This window comes from Hyperolius riggenbachi, chromosome 4 (assembly GCF_040937935.1).
Source record: "Hyperolius riggenbachi isolate aHypRig1 chromosome 4, aHypRig1.pri, whole genome shotgun sequence".
In the NCBI taxonomy this organism is placed as follows: domain Eukaryota; kingdom Metazoa; phylum Chordata; class Amphibia; order Anura; family Hyperoliidae; genus Hyperolius; species Hyperolius riggenbachi.
The window spans coordinates 285,433,150-285,447,006 of NC_090649.1; the positions used below are offsets into that span (position 1 = coordinate 285,433,150).

At 40.5% G+C, this 13,857-nt stretch overlaps 1 protein-coding gene across 5 annotated transcripts in view; it reads right to left on the reverse strand.

Moving 5' to 3' along the window:
* The window catches only part of FAM184A (family with sequence similarity 184 member A), a 306,218-nt gene that overhangs the window by 54,601 nt on the left and 237,760 nt on the right, over positions 1 to 13,857 (reverse strand). For all 5 annotated transcript variants that reach the window (XM_068231372.1, XM_068231373.1, XM_068231371.1 and 2 more), the window contains exons 9-10: positions 11,318 to 11,439; positions 11,077 to 11,227 (exon numbers count right to left, since the gene is read on the reverse strand). In XM_068231372.1, the coding sequence (XP_068087473.1) occupies positions 11,077 to 11,227; positions 11,318 to 11,439 (273 nt within the window). The remainder of the gene's footprint in view (positions 1 to 11,076; positions 11,228 to 11,317; positions 11,440 to 13,857) is intronic.

Sequence of the window (13,857 nt, forward strand, 5' to 3'; positions counted from 1 at the left end):
AATCATTGCTTTCTCAGGAGAAAAAGTGGAGGTTCCTGTCTGTGGATCTACATGATGAATGTTTTTGTTTTTGTATACAGTATATTTTTAATGCTCAAGCATGCGCAAGTGGGTATAGCTGAGAAAAGAAAACACAAGTGTAAATTTGATGCCCTGAAGTGTAAATTTGATGCCCTGAAAGCAATACAGCATGACCTCAAAATATTTGTTTACTGCCTCCTCTTCCAAACTGGCTTTTGTTTTTATTTATGTTCTATAACCCCAAAATACTACAGCTATAAATATATTTGGGATAAATGTCATCTGAAACGATCTTTTGTGATAATTGTATAACTGTGAACAACAATGCATAAAAAAACCCCGCACATAATGAAAGTCAATGGTGCAATGTATTGCGTTTTGTATGTGATGTACAACTGTCTACTAAGTTATTCAGTTACTCTTGATTGCTACATTATGGCTACTTTTTACTCTGCCTCATGTATTTAAAGCTAGTAAAGAAATAAACAAAAATGTTTACTTTTTAATTCAGTGTTTTCGCACAAAAACAGAATGCCGTTTCCAAGAATAAAGGTGCCAGTGGAAGTGTAGAATTCACACATTGTTCTATCAATATAATTGCTGCTTCTTCCTGGTTTTGTTCTTGCTTATAGTATAAATTATTATATTTTTAATTTTTTTAAGTAATTGAGTATTTTTAATAGGTAAGACCCAGCAACTAGGTCCTGGAATAAATCTCCCAGATGAATATGAATATTTCTAAATACAGTACAGTATATAAATGTTTCTCTGTGCTTGAAAATTACAAGCTTGCTGTTGAAAATGAGCTAAAAAAAAGGATATCAACTAGCATTAGAACTCTCTTCAAAGAGTGAGCTACACTGACAGCTGAAGCTCACCTCACATGAAAGCTCCCCAGTCTACCCATGCCCTCACCATCACTGGCTTCACTCTAGATACACCATTTATAGAAAAAACCCGTACTCCCTGTGTGTTTCAGTCAACAATAGTAGCTGGTCACTGCAATCCCCCAGCTTCGTTTTAATAATCTTAACTTTTTGTATAGCGTTTTTCTCCTGTTGGACTCAAAGCGCTCAAGAGCTGCAGCCACTAAGGGCGCGCTCAAGGGGCCACCCTGCAGTGTTAGGTAGTCGTGCTCAAGGACTTCTTACTGAATAGGTACTGACTCCCTAGCAAGGATTTGACCCCTGGTCTCCGATGTCAAAGGCAGAGCCCTTAACCAGTACACTATCCAGCCACTACACTATTTTGGGGGTTCTCTGCAGGTCAATCCACTAAACAAACTGCAGTAGCTTCACACCTGATGGAAGCAGAACAAGGATTGCTTTATTTGACCTTTTTAGCTTTTTAGCTTAGTAAATCAGGCCCTGTGAGCCCAATCCAATTCACTTTTCCTCCTAAGCTTTCTCCTAGGAGATCATTTTTCATCTTCAGTTTAAAATAACTTTTGCACTCTGAAATTGAAAAAGTGCCAAAAAGTAGGTAAAAAGTACTGTCACAATTATTCTGAGTATTTTATTGCTTGCTAGTGTCTTAAAAGGCATTTTATTTATAATGTGAAAATATCATCCAGAAGAAAACTTTGGAGAAAAGGAGAATTGGATCGGGTCCTATATGTCTTGAGATTAAAACTTTACAGAGGTGAAACTATTTTGAATAAAAATGTTGGGGATGTTTGAATATAAATTAAGAATTAAGGACATTCAATGTGAACTCATTCCTTATCTGAAGATACTGCATGCTAGGAGTATTTTGGATTTTTGGCATGCTTGTCCCAGAAAGTTACATTTTTAGCTGAGCCCGATGTAATGCTGCATTTAAATTAATTTCAGTCTATTCACAGACTGCTTTGATTGCAAAATAATCTTCCAGTACAGTCTCCAGCACAGCGTAAATCTTGGACATAAAAACTAAAAATATATTTTTCCCCACAATTTTCATTTGGCAAGCAACTTCACTGTTTGGTTCTGACAATATGCATGCTGGAAGTACTACAAGCATGCAAAGATTTCCATATAGGACTCAATCCTAGGCAGGATTATTCCAAACTTATTTTATTTCTTCAATAGCGGTGATACAGCATAACATACCAGCACAACGTTTCGATCCACTTCTCAAGCACTGGACAAAAGGGCGACAGGTCTGAAACATTGTGCTGGTGTGTTATGCTGCATCACTGCTATTGATTAAATAAAAGAAGTTTGGAATAATCCTGCCTAGGGTTGAGTCCTATATGGGAATCTTTGCATGCTTGGACTTGATTTTGAGAGGTGTGATGGACCTCTCGTCCCACCAAGACTCCCTGTGATATTTGTGTGTATGTCCCTGAGGCTGGTGGACTCCATACACATCTGCACTGGAAGTACTTCCTTTTTGGCAAGGATGGCCAAAATGTTACATTGTTCACTGAACACAATGCAATGTTGCATTTCAAATACTTTAAACTACCCATGAGTTGCTTCGACTGAAAAATACTTTTTCAAGGTAATATTCAACACTTCATAAATTGGAGACCTTAAAGAAAACCTGAACTGAAAATTAAAAGTCAAAATAGGCATACACAAGTCATACTTACCTCCGGTGTAGTCTACTCCTCAGTCTCTTTCTCCTCTCCTGTGTCCTGTTTGTCCACTGTGATCAATGGAATTCTCCGTCCTCCATTTTGAAAATGGCTGTTACCCCATAACAGCTTTCTGGTCAGCACACTGTTAACTGTAACATCGCCCACTTGAGCCATAGGGAAACATGGACACATCAGTTCTCCTCTCAGTTGTAACTGACAGCAACTGATATATAACTGACAGCAACTGATATATTTCAGTTCTGACAAAATGTTGTCAGAACTGGAAGGGATTACTGTAAGAAGAAAATGGCGAGCTTCTGAGAAGAACTGATGGCAAGGTAACTATGTAATGTTCATTTGAAGTTACCTTACGTGTTTATTTTAAATAATTTTACTCAGTACAGGTTCTCTTTAAAGATTAAAAGGAACCTGAAGCGAGTAAAATTATTTAAAATAAACACATGACTTAGCTTCAAATGAATATTACAGACTAACCTCACCGTCAGTTCCTCTCAGAAGCTCACCATTTTCTTCTTACAGTGATCCCTTCCAGTTCTGACAATATTTTGTCAGAGCTGAAATATACCAGTTGCTGTCAGTTATATATCAGCAGCGGTCAGTTACAACTGAATGTGCAAGGTAATGTCCATGTTTCCCTATGGCTCAAGAGGGTGATATTACAGTTTAACAGTGTGCTGACCAGGAAGCTGTTGGTATTGGCTGTTTTTAAAATGGAGGGCGGATTCCATTGATCACAGTGGACAAATGGGACGCAGGAGAGGAGAAAGAGATTGAGGAGTAGACTACACAGGAGGTAAGTATGACCTGTGAATGGTTATTTTGACTTTTTATTTTCAGTTCAGGTTCTCTTTAAATGAGAAAGCTGTCTGTGTTTTATTTACCTTAGGATACATATTTTAAATATGTAGGAGAGGTGCCAAGCTGATATTGGACCCCGTGCTGTGTGATACACCTGTTCTTTATTGCCTGAGGAAGCGGGACTATGCCCGTGAAACGCGTTGCCAATTGTTATTAGGAGTATGTGAATAAATTGTTACTACCTCAATCGACAGCATCGTGTCTGTTTTTGGAGTGGCCGGTCCACCACCGCCGCCTGAACTTTTAAACGGTTTTAGCATATTTTATTCTGTTGGCGCCTCTGTACATCTTTACAGATCTCGATATCCACCCATGGTGGAAGGGTGGTACACCCTCCTTTTCTTCTATCCACAGAGAGTGACATCTTAGCCTTGAGTGGGGACAGGCCTAACCTTCCCACCTGCCTTTACAGTGGTTGCCTTAGGGGTAACCCTGGTTTGTAAGTATATTACTTACGTTTAATTAATTCCTCCCAGTTCCAACACTTACTACACTATATTGGGCTCTCGGTTTTCCTCTTTATATTTTAAATTAGCCATTCTACATGAAAGAAGAAAAGGAAATATTCTGTATCCTTTTCATCATATCATATATAGCAGAGAAGAAAACAAGGCAGTTACATTGGATTTTGTTCCCTTATAATCACACATGGTGTTATGGTATGGCAACTGGAGAATCAATATATTTACACATTAGGGCTAGTTCACAGTGCTTAGTTGCACTAAAGAATAATTCTGCAGAAAAAAGGGGATTGCCCATTAACCGGCTATTATTAGCAGTTATTTTGGTGAAACCCCTCTCACAGTGTGATGGTATGACCATGGTCCTGCCAGTTTGCTATCTGTAAACTTTGTTGCATTGTGGGAAATAACAGCTTTTTCCAACTGCAAAGCAAGCAACATCTCCCTGTGTGCAAATAACTCTCAGTAAACGAACATTTCGCACAGATCACCTGTCAGAACTAAAGATCACCTGTCAGAACTAAAGAACTTGTGATCAATTTCAGAATGTAAACATGGAAATGAACGATTTTTACAATGGGCAAACACTGACCAAATAATTTATAAATAAATATTGTAAAAAATAAACAGTTTAATTAATTATGTCATTTTCACTACAGTTCCACTTTTGAGTCTATGTTCAGTCTCAATTGCAGTTTACACTCATTATAAAGCGCGCATTATGCAACTGACCACTGTGAGGGCCTGCGGATTTTCACGCAGAATCGCTCACGGTTTGCGCTATGCGATATTAACCATGTTAATGCCGGCAAGCATTGACATGGGTTTTCACGCGAAAGCACAGGGAAAACCGTAAGACTAACATGCTTGCGGTTTTCCCATTACATTACATTAGCGGCGATTTACGTGCGGGTGTGCGGCATGCGAATTCTGACGGCTCTGCCGTGCAGATTTTTATGCACAGCAGACCGCACAGAATTCCTGACAAGTGGAAACAGCCCCATCCACTTGTATTGGTTATGCGAATTTGCATGCGGACAACGCATGCGAATTTGCGTTAGTGGAAACGGGCCCTGAAACTAGCATTAAACCTACATTTCAGACAAAATATTCACAGTTTAAAGTGAGTCTGAAGTGAAAAAAACTACACAGATACTTACCTAAGGATAGGGAAGGCTCTGGGTCCTATAAAGCCTTCCACTCCTGGTCCCCTTGTTCCACCACAGGGCTCCCCTGTTAGCAGTCTCCAACCGAAGCTCCTCCCGCAGCGGCAGAGAGCAGTATCCGACCCATCGGGGGAGGCAACGAAGGAACAACGGGACCAGGAGAGGAACAGGAAGGTTTTATAGGACCTAGAGCCTTCCCTTTCTTGCGGTAAGCATCAGGTTTTTTTTTTTACATTTTTTCACTATAGCTCAACTAGCACAAAATTTATGAAACATTTAATCGATACATAAGCTATGTTGTAAGGAGATGCTATTAAAAGTGTTCTGTGGTTCACACTGCAAACACTTTTCTAAGCGCCAGTGATTTGAAAAGCTCTTGCTAATGCAATGCTATGTGTGCATTCTCACTTTGAGTGATGTCATTTTTTTAAATATCACCTATAGCATTACATGAACAAGTGCTTTTAAATCACTGGCACTTAGAAACATGCTCGCAGTGCGAACCCACCCTTAGGGAGAGTTCACACTTGTCTGTGCAGAAAATGCACATGCATTTTTGGACACCATGTGCGTTTGTCTGCATTACAACGTGCATATTTTGCCACAGTTGCTAAATGATTGTTAATAAGAAAATGTGTGATGCTGCATGTTGTAAGTTGTTCACCCAGCTGCGAAAAAACACATTAGATGTGAATAAGCCTATTGACTTACATTGATTGTAAGGTCTAATGCGAATTCGCATTCCTGAAAGCACATGAAAAACAGTCAATTGTAAACCCTTTAACCCACTTACATTTCAGTCTGCAGCTAGCTACGACTTTCCACACATGGAAACCAGAAAAAACAGAGCACTGTAAAAAGCATATCCAAAGCTTTCAGTTCACACAGGCTCCTTACACACTGTGATGAATTCACTGCAGTGCCATTATTCTTCATTCGCACCTTAATGGTGTGGTGTGCCCATACAGTGAAGCATACAGTACCATTTAAGTATGCTTCACTTCCCATGTAAACATGTCTTTTGTACAGTTAATGCACTGCATACAAGACTGACTCGGCATCAGAATGCAACAATTTTGTGTGTTGCAATGCACTGGCCAAAAACCCTCTGTCTGAGCTGTGAATCTTGAGACACACCCAATTATGTATACTTAATTATTAAAGGACACCCGAGGTGAAAATAAACTAATGAAATAAACAATTGTATTTATCCTTCTTCTTCTAAAAATGACTTTTTAAGACATTCCAGTTTTATTTTATATTTAAATCTACTTTTTATGTTTTTTACTGTTTTTGCTCAATGACACATTCATTGAAGTATGCCAGAGCTAAAATCTATGAACTATTGACCCTTTTATCTCTTTCCTGCTCTCAGTAGCCATTTTCTGCTAGGAAAGTGTTTTATAGTTGTAATTTCTTATCAGTGAGGGTCACACTGTAGTCTTACCCAGTCCTGACTTATATACCTGATGTTTAACTCTTTTAGGCAGAGAAAGAAAAAAGGAAAACAGCATAGTTACAGTATTTGTGTTCTAGGCACTGTATATACCCATGTCTATCTCATCATTTCACCTCTGGTATCCTTTAAACTTGCCTCACGCAGCAGATATTTACATGTCTATGCCCACAATAGACACATACCTGTAGGAGAGTGAAACAATATTTTCTAAATTTCAATCAACAGTCAGTTATTGTAATAAAGTGTATGTCTGTACTTTTAGAGAAACAAATGTGCATAATGCATCCTATTTATTATTAATAAACAGAGACAGTGATTTTTACAGGACTGCTGAGGGCAACCTAGCATTTTTAGTGTTGTGTTTTTCTATTTTTTTTTTCTAATTGCCTATCTGGGTGTAACTGAGCAAGGATTGTACACATGTCCAGAGAATCAATGTTTGCAGGTATTTAACCTAAAATCAGCTATGCCTGTGCACATGGGAGCTATGCTAAACGAAGGCTATGACCTTGGAATTCTTAATGCAAAAACATTAAAGGAAAGAAAAGAGGGAAAAGCAGTTTTACGGCTGAACTACCTTGTATGAATCATTGCATGTACCACAATAAATGGAGAGCTGTAGGAAACGGTGACTGTTTCTCTGTTCTCACTGAACTGATGCATTTTGATATAAGGTCAGAGAAAGACCACACTACCAAAACAGCCATCTATACAGACCTAGTTAACATATTTTAAATTCATTCATTGAAAAAGAGTGAACAAAAAAGTACACTATCTTTAAATTCTAAAGATTTATCCAAAAAAAAAAAAAAACACCCAAGACTTCTCAGGTTCTTCAGTTATTCAAATTAATTTTAGGTGTAAAACAACACACAGCAAATTTCAACATGTCATTAGTTATTTAACAAAAAAAATGAAGCCAAACTAGAATCCATATATGAAAGAGGAAGTATACCCCGTGGTTCAATAGCTTTTAGGACCTCCTTGAGCCGCTATAACTTCAAACAAGTATTTTCTGTAGGGCTTTATCAGTCACTCACATTGTTGTGGAGGAATTCTGGCACTTATTTACAACATTACTTCAGTTCATTGGCATTTGTGGTCATTTGTTTACGTACACTTCTCTTGAGATTAATCTGACTCCTCCATACAACAGTGCCTTCATATCCAGATGTGCAATATACCCACCTCTTCAAACAAGCATATACAGTACTTTGGGTTTAGGTCATTTTAGGCAGTTACTGACTCACCTTACTTATTGAGTCCACTATTACCTCTTTGAACTGTAAGCGCAGATGGGTATGGTTCTCCTTCCTATTGTTGTTTGCTATTAACATATACCCAGACTGTCCCATCTATATACACTTAGTACAAGGTGTGCTATGCAATTGTAGCCAACAGCGAATACCTCAAACTACCTAGCAATCTAGTCAGCAGAGGTCAAATAGGAGCTGTCAGCCATACTATCTGAAAAAAAAAACCCACACATATAAGTGCTCTACTTACATAACATATGTATTGCACTGTCCACATTTTGATTTTAGTGATTTATAAATAGTAAAAAAAAAGAGAAAATCCTTCCTAGCATTTTCCTTCTTGACTGTGTCTGTCTTGTGTCATTTCCTCTCTTACTCTTTTTTCTCCCCTGCCAAATTGTGTATACATTGCCCGCCCTCCTCCCAGTCTTCAGACTCTCCCACCAGCTCTGTAGTAGGAAGTGCATTGTCATAAATCATAATTGTGTGACTCTGCAGAGCTGGTTTATTTGTATGGATCAGATTTCAGAAGCTGCTGCAGGGGGTGAGTCATTTTCTCAGCTTCTCGGCACAATACATTTTGGCCAATCAGAGAGGAACAGAGGTGTGGGAGAGGAAAAAGGGAAGGAAAGACGCATCAGCCAATCAGGCTACATTAGTTATGTCTAAGGGGAATAACTATTAGAAGGGGAGGAAAGTAAAAAAGAAACAAAAACAGGATGCACTGCAACTTCCTTTGTCCGGCAATGTACCAAATAAGAGCCAGGGAATGGTATTCTATGGTAAAGAAAAGTAAGAGTGATTTGAACTTTTGGATTGCCTGGTTAGCATCCTTATTACTTAAAGGGACTCAGAGGAGTAAAAAACAAAACAAAATCGTAACTTACCTGGGGCTTTCTCCAGCCCACCATAGGTCGGGAAGTCCCTCGACGTCCTCCTGGCTCCTCTACTGGTCCCTCCGCAGAAATCATGACAGGCGACACTGGGGCCGAGTGTCGGGCTGACACTTCCTGAGCGATGACACTCGTCGTCATCACGCCGGCCGCTACGCGTCATCATGGCGGCCGGCGTGACAGTACTGCGCATGTGCGGTTTAGAGTTAGAATACCGCGCATGCGCAGTACAGTCATGCCGGCCACCGTGATGACGCGTAGTGGCGGGCATAATGACGACGAGCGTCACTGTTTAGGAAGTGTCAGCCCGACACTCGGCCCCAGTGTCGCCGGTCGTGATTTCTGCGAAGGGACCAGGAGAGGAGCCAGGAGGACGCCGAGGGACCTCCCGACCTACGGTGGGCTGGAGAAAGCCCCAGGTAAGTTCCAATTTTGGTTTTCTTTACTCCTCAGAGTCCCTTTAACAGATAAAAATAGAGAATTGATTTCTGATTTTATGCCTGACAGTTACACTTTAAGCTGCTGCCAATCCCTCAGGAAGGAATACCCCTCATCTTAATCCAAGATCTGTAACCTCATCACTAGAGTTGGGCCGAATGGTTCGCCTGCAAACGGTTCCATGCGAACTTCCGTGGTTCGCGTTCGCGTCCCGCAGGCAAACGTTTGCGGAAGTTCGGTTCGCCCCATAATGCACCATGGAGGGTCAACTTTGACCCTCTACATCACAGTCAGCAGGCCCAGTGTAGCCAATTAGGCTACACTAGCCCCTGGAGCCCCACCCCCCTTATATAAGGCAGGCAGCGGTGGCCATTACGGTCACTCGTGTGCCTGCATTAGTGAGAGTAGGGCGAGCTGCTGCAGACTGTCTCTCATAGGGAAAGATTAGTTAGGCTTAGCTTGTTCCTGGCTGCATACCTGTTCTGTGAACCCACCACTGCATACCTGTACTGTGAACCCACCACTGCATACCTGTTCATTGAACCCACCACTGCATACCTGTTCAGTGAACCCACCATTGCATACCTGTTCAGTGAACCTGCCACTGCATACCTGTTCTGTGAACCCACCACTGCATACCTGTTCCGTGAACCCACCACTGCATACCTGTTCAGTGAACCCACCACTGCATACCTGTTGTGTTCAGTGAACCCGCCACTGCATACCTGTTCTGTTCAGTGGACGCGCCACTGTATACCTGTTCAGTGAACCCGCCACTGCATACCTGTTGTGTTCAGTGAACCTGCCACTGCATACCTGTTCTGTAAACCCACCACTGCATACCTGTTCTGTGAACCCACCACTGCATACCTGTTCAGTGAACCCACCACTGCATACCTGTTGTGTTCAGTGAACCCGCCACTGCATACCTGTTCTGTTCAGTGGACCCGCCACTGTATACCTGTTCAGTGAACCCGCCACTGCATACCTGTTGTGTTCAGTGAACCTGCCACTGCATACCTGTTCTGTGAACCCGCCACTGCATACCTGTTCAGTGAACCCACCACTGCATACCTGTTCAGTGAACCCACCACTGCATACCTGTTCAGTGAACCCACCACTGCATACCTGTTCAGTGAACCTGCCACTGCATACCTGTTCTGTGAACCCACCACTGCATACCTGTTCTGTGAAACCACCACTGCATACCTGTTCAGTGAACCCACCACTGCATACCTGTTGTGTTCAGTAAACCCGCCACTGCATACCTGTTCTGTTCAGTGGACCCGCAGTACCTTAATTACACTACCTGATTGATGTATACACATGCAAGATGTTTTAAAGCACTTTAGGCCTGTTGTTTAGCATTCAATGTGATTTCTGCCCTTAAAACGCTGCTTTGCGTCAAATCCAGATTTTTCCCGGGGACTTTTGGCGTGTATCCCACTCCGCCATGCCCCCCTCCAGGTGTTAGACCCCTTGAAACATCTTTTCCATCACTTTTGTGGCCAGCAGAATTTTTTTTTTCCAAAGTTCGCCTCCCCATTGAAGTCTATTGCGGTTCGCGAACTTTTCCGCGAACCGAACATTCCGCGGAAGTTCGCGAACCCGGTTCGCGAACCTAAAATCGGAGGTTCGGCCCAACTCTACACACAGTGTGTCACTGTTAATACAAATTACAGAGGGAATATAAGAACACACTAGTATACTTACATTATACTTTTTTGTGCATTACAATGAGGTGTATTGTTGAATTATTGTGCATTATAATACTATCTTATGCATTATTGAATACATGAATGGTTTAAAAGATGACTTAATATTCTCATGGAGTTAAACTTTATGGTACTTAGCCCACTTTTAAGCTTCATGTTCCAACCTTGAATTTCCTTTGTTATAGAGTAGTTATTGATATGAGTGGTAAGAGAAGTATGTGATACCTGATCAAGAAGGTCCTCTACTTTTTTCTGCCAGCTGTCCTTAGCTGTATGGATTTCTCTTTCTTTCAGCTGTGACAATTGAGTAAGAGCAGCTTTCTTGTCTTCCTCGTGTTGTATTCTCAGCTCTTCTCGTACTTTACTGCATTCCTGCCTGCACAGAAGTAACATGGAGGTATACACAGGGACAGTTATAGCAATATAGGTTTTCTTATGTCTATCATTAACAGTTTTGCAACTATACCTGAGAGTTTCAGTCCATTTAAGTTCAAGATCACGGGCCACCCTATCCATCTTCAGTCTTTCTTCTTCCCTCATGGCTAATATTATTGATTCATGTTGCTGTCTTTCCTTTTCCAGTTCCCCCTAAAGAAACGTAGAAACGTAAGAGGGCAGTAATAAGAACATAAAAGTTTTTTCAACTTTTACAATTCACTGTTGGTTAAAATGTATTTACTTTGTAAATTCAATTGCAGACAAATCAAGAGTGGGACAGGAGAGGTGTTTTATTGTTGTCAGCCCATTTCTGGATTAAGTAAAAAAGGTCTAGTTTTCAGTCCTCCCTTTGTCCTAGTTGGGGATAATTTTCCTCACTTCTGTAGTGGACACCAATAAAGATGGTACAGCAGGATAGATTCCAAGAAAAGCTGAAGATGTTGTAAGTATGGACCTTACAGGTTATGTTACCTAAAAAGGCCAATATAGACTTCCTCTAGAGAAAACAAGGCTCACATTTATGACTGGTGGCATCCTTTTGTCCTTCGTGTCTCTGTCTTTTGTCACTTCACAAAAGTGTAATCCATTATTTTGGTGCCTTTTGAAACCCGAGTAATTTTTTCTTCCAGCATATTCTTTATGAGTTTTTTTTTAAACCTCTATTTAATATTTGTTATGCTATGCAATGTCCTTCCTTGTTGCCTTCAAAGAAGCAAGCACTGAAGAGGCACTTTTTGGTAAGGCTCTTTATGCTATGATACCTTGTATTTTAGGCCTTAGGTTTTAGTGTACTCAGGGCCGGTTTTAGCAACAATGGGGCCCAAGGGCAAAATAAACCTGGGGGCCCCCCAACAGATACTGCGGAACAAAAATCGGCATTCAGGGACCTTTTTGCAGCTGGTATAGTCAGGGTGTGAAGCCCCAATTAGTCGGAGATTCACATTCTGGCTATCCCAGCCTGCATGGGGGACAAGGGGTTAAAAAGTTCCAGGAGGGGGGACCCCACATAATTTAAAAAAAAAAAAAAAATATTCCCACACTCCCCCCCCCCCCCCCCCCCCCCCCCCCAAATTGGGAAAATAGGAAAAAATGCCAGGAATCTTCATACTGCCAAATTGTGGCTGTATAGCGATCCCTGGCCAAATCGCTGCGGCTGCGGAGGAGTTTTCCCTTCCTGGAAACCCCGTCAGGAAATTCATTGTTCTTTCTTATGATACATGTAAAATTACACTACCGTTAGGCTTGCTACTAAAAGTGACATTTACCGCATTTAAAAGTATACTTTTTTCCTTCAAAACTTTAGAAAATCGATTTTATCAAAAACTATATTCTTTTTGAAAAATATTTTTTTTCTCTTATTCCCAATGATCTCCTTAACATATCCTGCAAATGTAGGGTTTCTAGCATTTAAGGTGTATTTGCTATTAACCGTTAAAGTCGGCAGGTTTTTAAATGTGTATTTTTTTTTCCTTTGAAACTTAAAAATCGATTTTGTCAAAAACTATAAGGTCTTTTTGAAAAAAATTTTTTCCTCTAGTAGCCACTGGGGGCCCCTACAGGCTTTGGGGCCCTGGGGCAATTGCCTCCTTTGCCTCTATGGTAGCGCCGGCCCTGAGTGTACTGTTACTTCCCACTGAGTGGGCAAAGACTTGGTTTCTATATGTTACTGATACTGTATAGCGTGGACATGCTCATCTACGGTCATGACATTTTATGCTCCAACAATTTTGATGCTAACAATTTTTATTTAATCATGACCATATTTTTTATTTTTTATAGTTTGGTGCAATAAAGAACACTATAGGGGAATTTTGTAGTAGTCATTTTAGTAATTTATATGCCCTACTTATAGCACTGAAGTCTTCTGACAGCTCCAGCACTGAGCTGTCAAAGGAGAGAACAACATGTACGCCCTACCCATCACCTCTGGAATACTTTATTTAGATGCCATAAAGCTATACAATATATTCATTCTCTCTGTCTCCTGTTTTCCAGTTCTGGCAGCATACATGTCTTGCTTTGCTTATTTCTTCTTTCCCTCTGTCAACTTCCCACTCCCTCACTCACACATCTACTATGCAGGACAGTTCACTTGGCTGTTAAATGAAATCTACTGCTCCGTGTTCTTAGACTGATGGTAAAGTCAGCCTGACAGATTTGACCTACAGAATAAAGAAAAGACCTACAGGGTACTGAATCTGTACTCTGCCTGCATATACGGTAGATAAGAGCCATAAAAAGCCTGTCACATTCAAAAGTATGGAAAGTGATAAAGGGCCAGATTCAATTCCAACAATCACCAACATTAACACTTGCAAGTAAGTAATGGTATGAATACATCTTTAAAAGCACATCAATCCAAAAATACCTTGCCTGGGCAATGTAAGAAATAACTGCTTTGAACAAGTTTAATTGTATAGTGTTCTTTTCTTCTAAATCAGTTACTACATTTACATGTGATAGTGCTGTTTAACATTAAAATGAGATGAGTGCTAAACTTTACTTATTAGTATCAATTCATCACTATAGAACAATAGTTTAAAAACAATTAAAATCGGTCATACTGCC